The sequence below is a fragment of the Dermatophagoides farinae genome, chromosome 9 (genome assembly GCF_024713945.1).
Source record: "Dermatophagoides farinae isolate YC_2012a chromosome 9, ASM2471394v1, whole genome shotgun sequence".
In the NCBI taxonomy this organism is placed as follows: Eukaryota; Metazoa; Arthropoda; class Arachnida; order Sarcoptiformes; family Pyroglyphidae; genus Dermatophagoides; species Dermatophagoides farinae.
In genome coordinates, this window is record NC_134685.1 from 17,173 (window position 1) to 32,987 (window position 15,815).

At 39.7% G+C, this 15,815-nt stretch overlaps 4 protein-coding genes across 4 annotated transcripts; 2 read left to right on the forward strand and 2 right to left on the reverse strand.

Annotated features, from left to right (window-relative positions):
* Positions 1–74: 74 nt before the first annotated feature.
* Positions 75–4,450, forward strand: Gpa2 (Glycoprotein hormone alpha 2). The gene is made up of 4 exons (XM_047061242.2): positions 75–315; positions 2,719–2,925; positions 2,998–3,173; positions 3,895–4,450. Exons 1-4 carry the CDS (start codon positions 243–245, stop codon positions 3,985–3,987), a joined length of 549 nt encoding a protein of 182 aa, XP_046917198.1. The 5' UTR covers positions 75–242; the 3' UTR covers positions 3,988–4,450.
* Positions 4,451–5,682: 1,232 nt separating this feature from the next.
* Gpb5 (Glycoprotein hormone beta 5) lies at positions 5,683–6,524 on the reverse strand. The gene has a single exon (XM_047061240.2). It carries the CDS (start codon positions 6,388–6,390, stop codon positions 5,806–5,808), a length of 585 nt encoding a protein of 194 aa, XP_046917196.2. The 5' UTR covers positions 6,391–6,524; the 3' UTR covers positions 5,683–5,805.
* Positions 6,525–10,457: 3,933 nt separating this feature from the next.
* LOC124497570 (IDLSRF-like peptide) lies at positions 10,458–13,196 on the forward strand. Its single transcript, XM_047061239.2, has 5 exons — positions 10,458–10,828; positions 11,444–11,524; positions 11,660–11,716; positions 12,150–12,302; positions 12,386–13,196. Exons 1-5 carry the CDS (start codon positions 10,690–10,692, stop codon positions 12,577–12,579), a joined length of 624 nt encoding a protein of 207 aa, XP_046917195.2. The 5' UTR covers positions 10,458–10,689; the 3' UTR covers positions 12,580–13,196.
* Positions 13,197–13,212: 16 nt separating this feature from the next.
* On the reverse strand, positions 13,213–15,649 carry RanBP3 (ran-binding protein 3). The gene is made up of 5 exons (XM_075733984.1): positions 14,803–15,649; positions 14,149–14,745; positions 13,957–14,091; positions 13,780–13,904; positions 13,213–13,703 (listed from the first exon to the last, which is right to left on the reverse strand). Exons 1-5 carry the CDS (start codon positions 15,380–15,382, stop codon positions 13,611–13,613), a joined length of 1,530 nt encoding a protein of 509 aa, XP_075590099.1. The 5' UTR covers positions 15,383–15,649; the 3' UTR covers positions 13,213–13,610.
* Between the last annotated feature and the right edge of the window lie 166 nt (positions 15,650–15,815).

Sequence of the window (15,815 nt, forward strand, 5' to 3'; positions counted from 1 at the left end):
CTACGCCGATGATGATCGGCGCCAAGACGATGATCCAATCCAACGCAACGGCCAGATAGTCGATAGACGTCGGTTGAAAGCAGTCATAGCATTGTGAACGACCAAGCCAACTTGATTATAGAGTCTGCAGTTTTCATTAATTTGCGATTTCGTTGTCGATAATTTTGGTTCCACATTCATAGAATTGGCGACAAAACAGTGTCCACTGTGCTAGCTCATCGACAAAGTGAACATCGAATACGATGAGCCATTCTCGAATCGATTACGACCACAACAGCATTGTCGCTCTATCCATCGACCATCAATGGCAATCAGGTAAGTGAAATGAGGTCAACTGTTGCACCTGAAGAGTGGAATGCGTTGATTGATTAATTGATTAATTGATTAACTAATCGATAAATCGTTGCTTGTTGTTAATTTTTAAGAAAGTGTGGTGATTATTATTTCTTAATCTCGACCTAAATGACAATTGCCGTTCGCCATTATGCATGATGAATAATTGTTTGGCCATTAGGAACATTTTACTACTGCAACCAATGAGCATGAGTTGTCGGTAATAGCCATCTCTATTTATAGACCATCATTCTGTTTGGCTGTTCATATTTATCTTCCATTATGGGCATTTTTTGTTTAAATTTTTCAAAAATGATTCGAAAACAATGCGGCCAACCCGCCATTATTCTGATTCTCATTAATGGGAACCCAAATAGAAACGGCACCTGATACCAGAATTCTCCATTCTCCATTCTCCATTGTTTGTTTGTTCAGTCGGCATTTTATGAATGGTTGTGGGAAGCATTGCAATGCATCCCATTGTCATTCAGATTCCGATTCTGAATAGGGTGTGTTTGGTTGTTATTAAGACTTTATCGACCATTACCTAGCTATTAAATTGACAAATTAATCAAGTCCATGTGAATGAAATTGCTATTTTTGGGCCCATTGAACCACCAAACAAACAAAAAAACAAACAAGCAAACAAACAAAAAAACAAACAATGTCATAACCAACACAACATGAACAACAGGAACAAGCCAGGCGTGTGCATAAAACGGGATCGATTGCCAATTACTTTGGACGTCAGTCGTGTTCATCATGTTTATTCACTGATAATGATAATCCGTTCGGAACAAATAATGTTAATGTTCCGTTTTTTCAAGAGTACAGTACGTGTTCTATTCATTAATTCTCTCATTCAATTTGCTGTCCATTGTGTGATTATGCTCAGATTCATTCACAGACTCGAACCATAATCGATAAATTTTTGTTTAATCGAGTCCTCCTTATTCCTTGAACAAACAAACAAACAAACACACACACACACCTCTCTTGTTTGTTGGCTGGTTCTCATTGTTTCATTTTCTTGTTTGCTGTGTGTGGCCGGCTGCCTTAGCCATTCAGTTGGAGTTAATTAATTTGTCCAATGTTTTTCCGCTTGTCTCAGCAACAATAACAATTAAAATGACTCACTACGCCAATGTCAGAATGTCAGAATGTGTCAACATTTCTCCTCCTCTTTATTCACATGAATGATTAATCTGTTTGTCATTCATTCACACACATGGATCCGATTCGAAATGAAATGAAAATGGACGCTTCACTGCCTTGCATTTCAGATTCAAACTCATTATTACAGCCATAGCTGTCGACAAAGGCATCAGTCTGTACTTGCCATCATAATTAATTTGCCGCATCATCAGACAAGTGAATATTTGCTCATTAGTATGCATTCGATTGCCAATCCAGTCTTGTCAGCATGACCACAAGGCAATTAGCACACTACACTCACCCCTGACATTCGACAATCAGTCAAATCAGTTTGTGTGTGTGTGTGTATGTGTGTGTGCGAACATGCCAACTCAGCACATTACCTATGCAAATGCCGAGTGTTGAGTGAATTAGCAGTGATTAGTGAATTAATTGCTACCACTGACAACCATTATTGGTCCGACTACATTATTCCATTAGCAGCAACAGCACCATCTTTGCTCCAATCGCGTATCCGGACTGAACTAGATTTCTAGATTTCTCACTCTCGAGATGTTTCAATTTGGCTTTACACTAATACCTTTGTATCATCAGAAACACACACACACACACTGCACTTACAACACACCAGCATACAGACAAAGTCAGAATGACATAGATCCGGTTCGACATCGATCTAACTGCAGCAGCAAAATACGCCCCTAAGATGACCGAGTCAGCACTCATTGATCGAATCCTGTGCCAATGACGTAATTTCCTGAATAAGCTAGATTTGAGTTTAACGCCATTAAACTTTTCATTCTAACCATACTTCATTACCTGCTTCATTATGGCCGCATTAGTTTCACAAACCAAACACACACACATACACGGAGAGAGAGATAGAGATGAAAAGATAAACGGCCCAACATTTAGCTCGATTGTGTGAATGCAGGCAAGTACCCGTGGCCCCATTGATGAGAACGGAATCAGAGTTGATGCATTCATTCATAGTGTGATCATTGTTCTAAGGTAGTGTTGCATGTTTCAGCACCAGCAGTAATGCATGAGTGAATCAATTGTTTCCGGATGTAGTTAGGCATCATGTCAGTCCATCAAATCAGTGTATCAAACTTTTTCCTTTATGCTTCGTTGAACGGATAACGTGCAAGTGTGGAACCATTTCCATTGTTCGACAACATTTCCACACGCATCTCTAACTCCCTATCTATTTCTTGTTTGCTTTTCTAGCCGAATCCAGCACTAAAACGCGATCGAATCAATCGACAAACAACAAGAGAATGGATCACCAGCACCGGTCAGCGTGGTTCGAATATTCTCTATGGTCAAGTAGTCATCATCAATGCTGGTCAAGTTTGGTGATAATAGTCACGTTTGTGCTAATCTCCCATTGCTGTTCGGGTTCTGTTTGGGAACAAAAAGGCTGTCACATTGTAGGTAAGTTGTCATTCTCATCACTCCAACATCCCAACACCAATGATTCGATTCTGGTTTCTTTACCGTGGCAAGGTCACACCCAAAAGATTGACATACCTGGTTGCATCAATTTTGAATTGACATCAAACGCCTGTCGTGGATACTGTGTATCGTATGCGATACCATCGAATCAAGAAACGCTGCTGGTCAACGGAAAGCAGATGATCACTTCTGTGGGCAACTGTTGTGCGATGACCGAGACCGAAGTGGTAAGTGCTGAAAATTGAAACAAAACACCCCACCCACCCACTCACACACACACACACACACACACACACACACAGTTGCCACATTAGCCAATTAGTGTCAATGAGACTGAGAGCCAGAGTGAGTCCCATGATGGCGAACCACAAAGCAATACCCTAGTGATTCGTTTGATATTCCCGAGAGCGGACGAGCGTGACAACCCATGTTTCCATTCGCCTGATTGGTTTGGGGTTGTTTGTTTAATCAGATGATGATGTTAATGTTAGCATTAGCAAAAGTGGCCGGCAATTATTCACGAATTCATAGAATGCCTCGAATGTCGCCGGAACGAATGACAAATGATTGTGGTTTGGTCACTGAGTTTCGGCGAAAAGTTTTGCACATCCGATTGGCCCAATGAAATTCAAATTTCTCTTTTCTGACAAAGAATGACCAACATGGAGCTCGTTAGTCATGTTGGTTGTATGTCTAATACATACATACACACACATACATTATAATTAAGCGACGACAGACTGCGATTTATGGCAGGCAACATCCAGGTAGCTAGCTCCAACATGCACACAGCACACAGCACACATCATAATTCATCATGATCATTGCAAAGGTCGAATCAATAATTGATCATGCCTTTATGGGCATCGCTAGCGAGTGATTAATGAAATATTCATCAGATTGCCATCTAATCACATTCTGTCCATATGTTTCTTGTTTTTTCTCCAGATGAGCGTGCGAGTAATGTGTCGCAACGGACCCAAAGACATCAAATTCAAATCGGCCACCAAATGTGGATGTTTCCATTGTAAAAAGTATTAACTTGCTTGCTGGAGCCAGCAGCATCTGCATTGGATAATCATCTCCACACGATTCTCATCATCGTCATCATCATTCTCATCATCATCATCATCATTGGCCACCGTCATTAGCAATTCAATTAGAATCAAGTGGCCATCATCATCGATGTCATGATGAATGAATAAATAAATCATCACTTTACTTCCGAACCTGCATGGCGGCCAATCTGTCATTAATAAACAGGTTGGCTGCCCATTTCATTAATTTCATTCATTTCATAGATTTCATAGTTATCTTTATTCCAATTGTTTGTCTCTTCCCATCTATATTCTGTTTTGTGTGTCACTCTGTACAGAATCCTCTTCTTCTAACCTTAAATCAATGAATGTCCATTCCAATAGACAATGATATATTGCCAAATTACTAGCATCCATATTCTGATTGATGATGATGATGACGATGACAATAATAACAATAAAGTAAAATCCATTACAAACAAACAAACAATCTGATCTTTCTCATTCACATTCATTCATTCATTCATCGGTCAAAGAGCGTGCATGTCTTCCATCGGCACCACATTATAGTGCGGAGACAAACAATTTGAATAATTCATTCGATATGGCTCATACAATAAAAATCATCATCATCATAATCATCATAATTCTGCTACGTGAATGATTAAAGTTTCCATGAATGAACAGAGAGAGAGAGAGAGAGAGAGAGAGAGAGGAATTATGGATTGCTACGATAGTATATCGAGCTGGCCCATCCATAATGGATGAACAATTGAGAAAATTGCCGTAGTCGTGTAGCGAATTGCCCAATGAATAGTTGACTCGGAGCAAATGTAATTAAGCAATTACAACCAATACGACAGTGAAATGGGATTCTTTGGAACAAATCTAGTTCAGTCATTCATATTTTCCAACCGTTGCTCATTAATCCTGGTCTCATAGTCGAGTGGTGGACGGATTACAGATTCAAAAAGTAAAGTAATCCAAGTTTGGTGGTCGCATCTGGATCAATTGTGTGCACAACCACACACACACACACACACACTGGTGGTCAGCCAACAACAACAACGACACAACAATGCCAGTTCCGAGTAATTATTGTCATTCCATTCAAAAGTTTCGATCCCATTTGAATTGCAAATTGGCCATGTCAATACTTGGATACATCGCGACTCAAGTGGTAACGTCTTTTCCGGCTCTCAGCATACACTTTTCATTCAGCCAAATATCCAGTTTGATCGTCATCATTATTATTGAATAAATGGCAAACTCTTATTCGAGAATCTTGATGATTGTCTTTTCCATCACTCTCTTTGTGCAAGTACATGAGCTGTGTCCCCATCCATATTAATCAGATTATAATACACACACAAGGAGCGAGAAAATCCTGAATCCTGTGGCACCTTTGGCCGCCGATCCTAATTTGTGATTGCGTGTCTGTTGTCAGAATCAGGCATCCATCGGATAATTAGCACTAATTCCAATATAATGATCAATCATATGTTCGTATGTTGGTGTCTGGCGATCAAAACAATTTAAATTTTAATGCCACAAATCATTTCCAATCAATTCTTATTCATTCGTGTATGGAAACCACTTGGGACAGATAGATAATAATGATGATGATGATGATGATGAATAACTCATCCACTACAACAATCGAATCAAATTAAAACAAAGAATTGAATTGAAAGATGGATTGTTTGAACTAAAAATTTATTGGAAATTTATGTGTGAGGAGGAGGGAGGGAATAGGGGGAAACAGTGCAACAAAGCAACAAAACGACAAAACGACAAAGCAACAAAGTAAAGTACTCGAGCATTACATATAATCAAGATCAATGGATGCACTTTCACAGTTGACCATCGAGGTTTCGCATCGTCGACACACGCACGACTTGGCCACGACCGTTTCGTATGAGCGTAGATATTCGGGCGCTCCAGCATCACAATCGGTCAGCTCGAATAACCGCTTTTCGACCACATCGTGAATGCAGACATTGTGGAATGAACGTTTGTATGGAAACCGGTAATCAGAAATCTCGCCGCTGTTGCAACGGCCCCAGCACGACAATAGTCGTATGTAATCACGACACTGCAGTCCGGTCACAGGATCTGTTTGGACCGCTTTGAATGTGAAAGAACGTTCATGACAATCCAAGGTTCGTTGCACAGTCAAATACTTGCGACGAATCTTCTCGTTGATGCGTCTTTCCTTGATGTTGTTGTTGTTGTTGCTGGTCGCTTCTGTCATCATGCGTCCATTTCGGCCATTGGCCGATTTCGCTATCGCTGTGGCGGGCAATGTCAGCATCAAAACGAATGAAATGATAACGGTCATCAACATGACTACAATTCGCTGGTTCAACAGAACCATGATGATCATCCACCGATGATGAATAGCCATCAATGGTGGTCCAATGACAATCTGATCGCTTTCAAAGTTTCTTCCACGACACGACCGATCAATTCCAAGTGAGTCTGTCCAATCGTCGTCGACGGTTATGTGTTTTTGTCTTTTTGATCCACCACAATGTTGGTGAATGAATTACGCTGAGCCACATCCCATCTGGCCTACTGTGGCCATTACAATTTTCGAGTCGGCGTAACATGCGATGACCAGTCAATCTTGTGATATTTCTACTGTATCAATGACTACATTCACCACCATTGAGATGGCATCTGACGGATCCGTTTGCAAACATTCAAAGATTCTGGCTTCCGAACCAGGTTGCTAGATGGCGAACCAAGTGTTTGAAACGATACACTGATTGTTAATTACACAAAGTGGCATTAGTTCACCATGACAGTCAAGTTTGCTTGGTCAATCATTGGGGCAGCCACATATGATTGTAATTGATCCAAATGGCACATTTGCGACAATCTGGCAATCGAATCCAATTACAATCATATGACTGGCTGTGATTAATGTCAATCGAATGAATCGACGTATGTTGAGCTGGCCATATTGTCAATTATAGAGCAATAGATGCCTAATATAAAAGGCAACGATCACGTCACCCGATTTCAAATTGATCAATAAAAATAGACAAGACTCAATCATCTGGGGACCAATATTTGTCTCACTAATTCATTCATGGACTGGTATTAAAGGTTATTTATGTTATTTGTGGCGCCAACAACAATCACGACCACACACACACACAGCCAGGCTTTTGTTTGTGGTTTTTCTCCAGTCGTTAATGAATTCTTCTCATGTAGAATATTGCCATTGCAATCCATGCAACAACACGTCCAAACTCGATTCTGACTGGCTGACCAACGCGATAATCTGTGTCCCAAAGTGCAATTGTTTCCTTTTCTTCTCCTAGCTACGAGTCGCATGTTTTTATTAAGAATTGAGAATTAAGAATGCCAGTCGAGTGTTTGTTTGTTTTACTTTCATAAGATGAGCTCAAAGTGTAACCAACATTATATTCTAGTCATTCAAAAAGTGGTTTCAACACACACTAATGGCATAATGTGTGTGCTAATGGCCATGGAAGCCATGAGCAAAGAATCGAGAATAAAGCCCTGTGTTTGTATAGGCAGATAATGCCCATATTTCGGCCAAATTCGTGTGTCGGTGATAAATAATTCATTGTTTGTCTTTGCAGCCGAGCAGCTCCATTGCTTTTTGGATCACTAAGGCCTGTGTTGAAACTGAAACATGGCACTCGGTTCAAATTTTAAGCTCATCTCTTTTTCGGAACAATCCACATCGATCATGCCATTTGTTCAATACGAATCGGAAATTGTATTATCGATTTTCGTAATCATAACAATCGATCGTCCTCACTAATTTAGCAGCCACGAAAAGAACAACCGGATTGTTGGCTCCTAGTAACCAGACTGACTGACTAATTAATGATGCAACCTTTACTTTTGGGCACTACATTCTACTGGGTAATAATGAGAATATGAGAAAGGCGGAGAGAGAGAGCTCATTTCATTCATATGCTGATCACTAGGCAATGATTGATGTTGGTTGGTTTGTTTGTTTGTTTGTTTGTTTGGTTGACTTGGCACATTTTCCAATGTCAGACCACATGCTGTGGATGGTGTGCTAGTCGGTCATTTGTGCCATTTCGGTTTTCGGGTCGTCGGCACGTCCGTTGCCACATATGTAAATAACGCATCATCAGCGATGCTGAGAATGGAAAAATCAATTTTTGTCCAAGTAAGACCCCCGCTTCCTCATTGGTCAAGGTGAACGTTATTATGCAAGTTGGGTTATGGCCTAAATTAAATTAGCCGAATCACAAATCTCGAACCGCCTCATATTCTGTGGCCAGGCTTTTTACTTAATAACCAACTCCATGTTGCTTGCACCAATATTAATCCATTTCAACAATGAATGAGTAAATGTCATATGTGCAGACATACTGGCTACTCCCACTCACATTTACATTTGACGAATGCATTTGATAGATTGAATATCACAATAACCCTAATCGCTAAAGGTCCAAGGTTAATTGTGTGCCCATTTTCATTATCGTCATCCAATTTGTTGTTATTTACATTGAATGAATGTGATCAACAATTCAACAATGCACACCGTTGGAAAGAAAGAAAAAAAAAGAAAATTATGGAGGCAAAGCCGCCATTGAAGGGGTGAGCATCACTATTGTGTTCTAACTAATAAAAAGGCCATTATCGACTGGAAAACAAAGCCATTAAACAGACAGACAGATGACTCACTAAAAGCTACCCACACTCACATACACACATACAAACATACAAACATACAAACATACAAACGGTTAGTTTTGCTAAAGTTTTTAAATAGAATTGTAGAAAAAGTTATCGATTAATCGAACAATAAAACGACTCACTCAACCCAGTGATTCTATTCACGAATTTTCTGCCTTCAGGCACTCAAAAACATTTGCCATCTAATAACCACCAAACTAACAACAACCAACTCATCTCCCACTTGAATCGAATCACTTTAGCACTCATATATAGAAAGTGAGACCATTTTGCATTTCAGACAACAAGATGATCCAGATGAAAATGTTTTTTGCCCATAATAATCAACATTCAACCACCGTCAAGGAATAAATTCAAATCAAGCTCGTATCGTCATGTCATAATGGACATGTTCGGTAATTGGCTTCTACTATCTAATCGCACACTAGCAACTAAACAACACTAACAATAACAAACAAGAGTGAAACAAACAAGGAAACAGTCCTGTCGAACATGTCGAGATTGTACATCTCCAGTTTCCAGCCACTCATCCAAATCAGTGGGTCTCTTTTGTTTTTTACAGGCCTGTCATTAAAAGGCAAATGTGATACGTGCCGCAACCGGAATCGTACGGCTTTCAGCCATATCTAAGGTAATTGAAATGTTCTGCCAAATTTCCGAACAGCACCAACAACAGACAACCCACTCTGGCAAATAACAAATTCAATTGGTTCGATCACTATCTCATATTCTTTGTTTCATTCTCGATTCTCTCCTCCACACACACACACGCATAGAATTCCAATGAATCCCAAAAGAAAAGAAAAGAAAATTTCTTTTTTCAAATTGAATTCAAAACAAACACATAACCATCAAAATGGTCGTCATCATAGTCTAATTATTTATTTATTATGCAAAGGTCATAGGCAATCGGAAACTGCAATTCATCCAATCAATCGATTTCCATGCTGATAAATTCCAGTTTGTTGTGATTGATTGAACATATGCTATCCATTATCTAATGCGACCAAAACAAACACCTGGATCTCGGTTTTAGAGATGCCTGCAGAATAATGTCAGTCTTTCTCTCTCTTTAATTCCTCGATTAATGTACTGTTGGTTGTTGTTGTTGTTAGTGTTAGTGTTAGTGTTATTTATGATGATGATGGGAGAGTGGGACTGTTATGGTTTACGTCATGATATGAATGAGTGTCATCCGACCACCCACCATCCATCTTACTGTCGGTTGTCTCCACACCATCACCAGAATGAATGAGAGAAAAAGACAAACAAGCTGAGATAGATTGTGGTCGTCATGGCATTCCTTGCTACTGGTTGGTTTGCTGGATCGCAATCATCCGACCAAGATCGTCATCTACACAGATGAGAACAAACAGTGTTGCCATTAATGATGATTACCGTGTGTGTGTGTGTGTGTGTGTGTGTATGTAGAACCCGACAGATACCGAGAGAAAAAAAAGGGACCCAATGAATAAATGAATGAATGATGGAAAAAAACAGTAAGGCAATTCCAAGATTGCAAACGCGCAACATTCACAGACATTAAAGCAATAGCCAAGGTTACAACCAACTATATATCAGTAATGCTGCAGAATTCTAGTCAGAGAAAGAGAGAGAGAGAGAGAAAGATTGGGCCACCAGCACCGTAATCAAGAGCAGCAGCACTATAGTCACAAGTCAAAAGCAGAATGATGCAAGCGATGGGAGGCAGGAACCTTGGAAATGGAAACGGTACATTCTTGCCATCGATTCTAGTGTTGGTTGCCATTCCAATTGTGATATCAGTTTGGCACACACACACACACCACACAAATCCACATCACACACCAGTTTGAATTTGAATGGAATTTGAATTCTCATACTTTTCACAAAGGTGTATCATTTGAATCTCGACCAACAATCAACTTTTGTCCCATCGTTGGTTAATCATCAACAATCAGCAGCCTATCCAAGACAATCATTCGATCCAAGATCAATCAGTTCCATTATAAAGATGAATTGTGTACTGTTACGAGCGTCACATATTCCCATTCTGGTGTTTGTGTTCTTTGGTCTGGCTCGCGGGGCCTACCTGGTCGATTTTTCAAACATGATGCAACACCGTAACAACCTAGCTAATGTCAAACGTGATGGTAAGTCTGGTCAAATCAATATCGAATTATCAATAATCAACAAATACAAATCTACAGTCGCCAAGTCAATCCATAGGTTGATTCATAGGTTTAGCTTACATCGAAAGGCCAACAGTGACCGGCAAACAGAAAATTGATAGACCAACGTTTCGTGACGTTTTCAATTATGAATGCTTCGTCACGAAACATTGGCCACATACACACACACTTACTACACACAGCAATCAATGATTAATGCAATCTATAATCATCTCTTCTGGCTGTTTGCTCGCCGATCCAGGATAGAATTTTTACTACCATAAACAGAAAAACACGACCAACGTCTATTAATAGACGATTAATTAATTTATTATCTCAGTGTATTCGTGACTATATTGACATGGCTGAATTAATCAATTCTGCGCTCAATGCACAGGTGTAACAGCCATGGGCCATGTTTACGACTTGAACACAGACACTGATGAATTAATAATGGGGTGCTTTTGGAAAAACTTTTCATTTTTATTTCAACAGAACAAAAGTTGAATTTCAATTGACAATAATAAAAATAAAGATAGAGATAATTACAGCAATAATAATGTGCAGTAATAATGAATTTATTCCGTTTCGCTGCAGATCCCGAACGCTGCCATCCAACGCAGCCATTTCGATGTCCCGGAAATTCATTGATATGCATATCGATACAATATTTATGCGGTAATTATTCTAATGATCCTTAATGGATATTAATAAAGAAAAAATAGTCACAGATGACAATAGACAATACTCACTTTGTCCATTAACGCATGCTTTCTGCTTTCTTGTCCCAACCACCTAACCCAACGATCGTAGATGGTGCGCCCGATTGTCCCGATGGTTATGATGAAGACACATCGCTATGTACGGCAGGTATGTACCATACAATCATTTCCCACTCATCTCTCTCTCTCTCTCTCTCTCTCTCTCTCTCTCTCTCTCTCTCTCTCTCTCTCTCTCTGTTCACATTACATCACATCACGTCAATAATTGATGATGGTGGTCATCATTCTATGTGTTATGCTCCATTTGTTCGACACATTCCACATTATATGTATTTTTTGCAAGTAAATAGCAAAGTTGACATTTTGATGCTTTTGCCATTCACCAACAACTCTTTGAAACAACCAGATAATGGACCACATCCATCAATGATCCACGACAATCATTCAATCGATCAATGATTGACGTAATATAGTTAGAGAGATGAGATGAGATGATCATGTGTCATTTGCAAATATGATGAATAACAATATCAATCAATAACCCAATGACTTTTGTTCTTTTGTCATCCTGGTGGAAACAGCCAAAAGGCCACCTGTTGAAGAAACGGCCAACTTCCTGCAGTCATTGCTGACCAACCATGGGCCAAATTACCTGGAAAAGTTATTCGGCAAAAAAGCCCGCGATGCTTTGGCGCCATTGGGAGGCTCACACCAAGTGGCTGTTGCATTGTCCGGTAAGTAATGCATGATTCTGTAATTCTCGATTCTGTTTACAGTCGTTCTGCTACTAACCAACGATCGTTCCATTCTGAAATAGAAAGCGAAACTCTGGATGATTTTGCGAGCGCTTTACATCTGATGAAAAGCGATAAAGAACATCTTCGCAACATTCTGATTGCTGTCGAATCGGGTGACTTGGGTCTACTCAAATCGATGGGCATTCGTGACAGCGAACTTACCGATCTGAAACTCTTTCTCGACAAACTAGTCCAAACCGGATTCATGGACTGAGAGCTCCAAATGTTTGCTATGAAACGTCTACCAATCACCAATAATCATCTTTGCAATATCTATTTTTATCGTTTGTTACACACACACACATCGATACATACACACACACACACACAGACAAACAAACAGACAGACAGAAATGAGTGATGTTTTCACCATACCAGAATCCAGAATTGATCAATCTTGATTATCCATTGTGTTTTTTTTTTCATCATTTTGCTTCGTGGACAATAGCCCCCAATCGATTGTTGTTTATCGGACAAACCCCAACTAATTATAGCCGAAACCTAGCAACCCGAATTCAATAGCCATGTGTGCTGTAAGTGTGCGTGTGAATATCGATCTGAATATAACCGAGGAGAGGGCGAAATTTGGTGAATTGTGATCAACCAATCAATCATCATCATTCGCATTCATTCTCCATCTCGCTCTTCATCTTTATTCATCATTGACTCATTTATCCATCGGTCGTCGTCATCCAAATTCAAATTGGCAATCAAATTCAACCTGGTTATTATTAATATAACGTTGATAACACTGACAACATTGTCATTGTCATTGTGTTGTGCAATTTCAATTGTTCAATTATTCATTAATAAAAGCCATGAAAAATTCAACCACCATTGCACACCATTATTATTGGAAACTTTTGTTTGTTTATTCAATGTCATTCCAGTTATTCAAGTCGTTTGAACAAATTAAATACAACAAACACAACATTGAAAATAAACTAGTCAAACATTGAATCGATTCGCTCCGGTGAAATTTTGTTGTCGTTGTCGTTTTTCTTTACAATTTCCTTGCACACTATATTGTCGTCTTTCCGATTCTACATCATCATCTGTACACAGATATTTTGAAACCATTGAACATCACATAAAAGTAGTGTTTGCATAGCAGGGCCTGTTCCAATACTGATGGCCGGCCATGGGTAATGTTGTATGTTTGTTTGGTTTCAAATATATATATGTCTCATTTAATCATCATGTATCATAAAACTGGACAAAGGACAATGGGAAAAAGTGATTCATTCAATGATCGTCATGTGATCGGGCCCGTTTCGATATATCACGTAACCGATGTTCGATGGCCGAATGTAATTGGTCTATATCTTTTGGGTTTGCCTGTGAAAACAAAGCAAAACAAAAAAAAAACATGAAACCGAAATGAAAATCAATTGAGAATAAAATTAGAGACTACCTTGATCATGTAGATACCATCAACATAGGTGAAACGTAAACAATTCTCGCTGGCCAACTCGAATGTCATGCCGGCCACAATAAGAGCGTTCAAAATTAATCGATAAGCACCAGCCGTTCGCATCACTATGCAATTGATTAATGGTACGTTTTGATATGAAGAAATGACAGCACTTACCTAGTCGTGAGCATAGTTTCTCATCCTTCATCACATCGTTCAAGTGAAGCGGACCACGACCTTTCTCTACCCAGGAAGCTTTATCTGTATCCCAGGCATACAACCGTCCGTGAATGCTCAACACATTCTGTTCGTCTGCAGTGATATTATTACTAGTCATATTGGTGATTCAAAGACAAAACAGATAATTACCTTCTTCGCCTGTAATGACTTCGTATTTACGTTTGAAAATGCTTTCGGCGTTACTGTCGCCACCATTCTTAATGACCGACGTGAACGAGGTTGAAGAATCTGGGTCATTGTCACCCGTACTCTGTGTTGTCAGTGTTTTGATGATGGTCGATTCCTCACAATTCGACACATCGCTGAATGATATCAGATGAGGACGATCCGATGATGAACACGAAGACGAAGATGATGATACAGTGGCAGCCGACGATGGAAATGATAATGCATGATTGGCTGATGATGTGGATGATGATGCCGTTTGGCTACTGTTAGCAATCAGCTCGGACTGATCAATGACCACTCTGTCTTCGACTTTTTGGCCAAACAAAAATGTTTTCGAGGTACCCGCTCCGTCCAAAGTGTTTGAACTTTTCATGACAGATGTCGTCTCATCACTGCTGGATGTGGTAATCAAACTGGTCGTATTGCTACCACCATTCGATGTGATTAACGGCGATGTTAATTGAATGAAAGCAGGCGTCTTTATCTTTCCAATGTCTTCTTTGTTCAATGAGATGAATGTTTTGCTTGCCGAAATCGTTTCGTTTGGCTTTCGAATATCTAAATCATCAAAAATGACAAAAATCAGTCATGCGAAACACAACAAAATAGATAAACCTGATATGCTGCCATCAGACGTTTTCAGTATCGTTGGCTGAAGGAAAGAGCTGGTCGCATTTGGTGGCCCCAGCGATGATGGAATCAATTTGGGAGGCGCGAAAATGATTTGCGATTCGCCCGATGATGAATCCGATGCATCGCCATCGGCACAATTCGATGTAGCCGACGTCGATGATGATGACAATGAAGAATTTGTGTGAAAACTGGTTGCTCGTAAAAATGGGTTGTTTGGTGCAATGTTAGAACTGAGTAGAAAATTGGCTCCATTCGAAGGCGAACAAATTGATGAGCATTTCTTTTGTTCACCATCAATTTGTCCACTTGCCGTATCGATTACCTGGATGACAGGTGTTGGTGTTGACTTTGAAGGCGATTTTATCACTGATTCACTTCGTTGGATCGTTACATGTTGTTGAGCTTGGTGTGGCTGGTCAATGTCACAACAACGACCATCATCTTGGCCATCAATGATTGTTTCGGGCCTTTCCTCACTTTGGCGATCTTTATCAGATGATGGTGACAAAACGACACCATCCTCGGTGGCCATCATCTGATCGCCACACTCTTGATGTGACATTGATACAATCAGTTCGTAATTACGAGTGTCAAACAAAAAGAAACTTGGCCTAGACAGAAAAAGTCAACATTCGTATCGAATCAGCTGGCATTTGACATACCTGTTTACCGTAATGGATAAAATTCAATTCTTAACTCGGATTCATTAAATTCGTCAGATTCGTTGGATTTTATTGTTATTGATGACAAATTGTGAGTGCATTCGGCAGACTGCAGTCAACACACACACACACACACACACACACACTACAAACACACAACAAACAAGGCCCATTCATACTTCTGTTACATGATGTGAACAGCGCATGTGCCGAATTCATTTGAGCAATTTGTTTTTGAATTCAATGATGCAATTTTTATTGTTAAAAATCAATCCGATTCAACAACCTCCATGTACTTTCCTGTTCCTGTTTCTTAATCTGAGCACTAATATG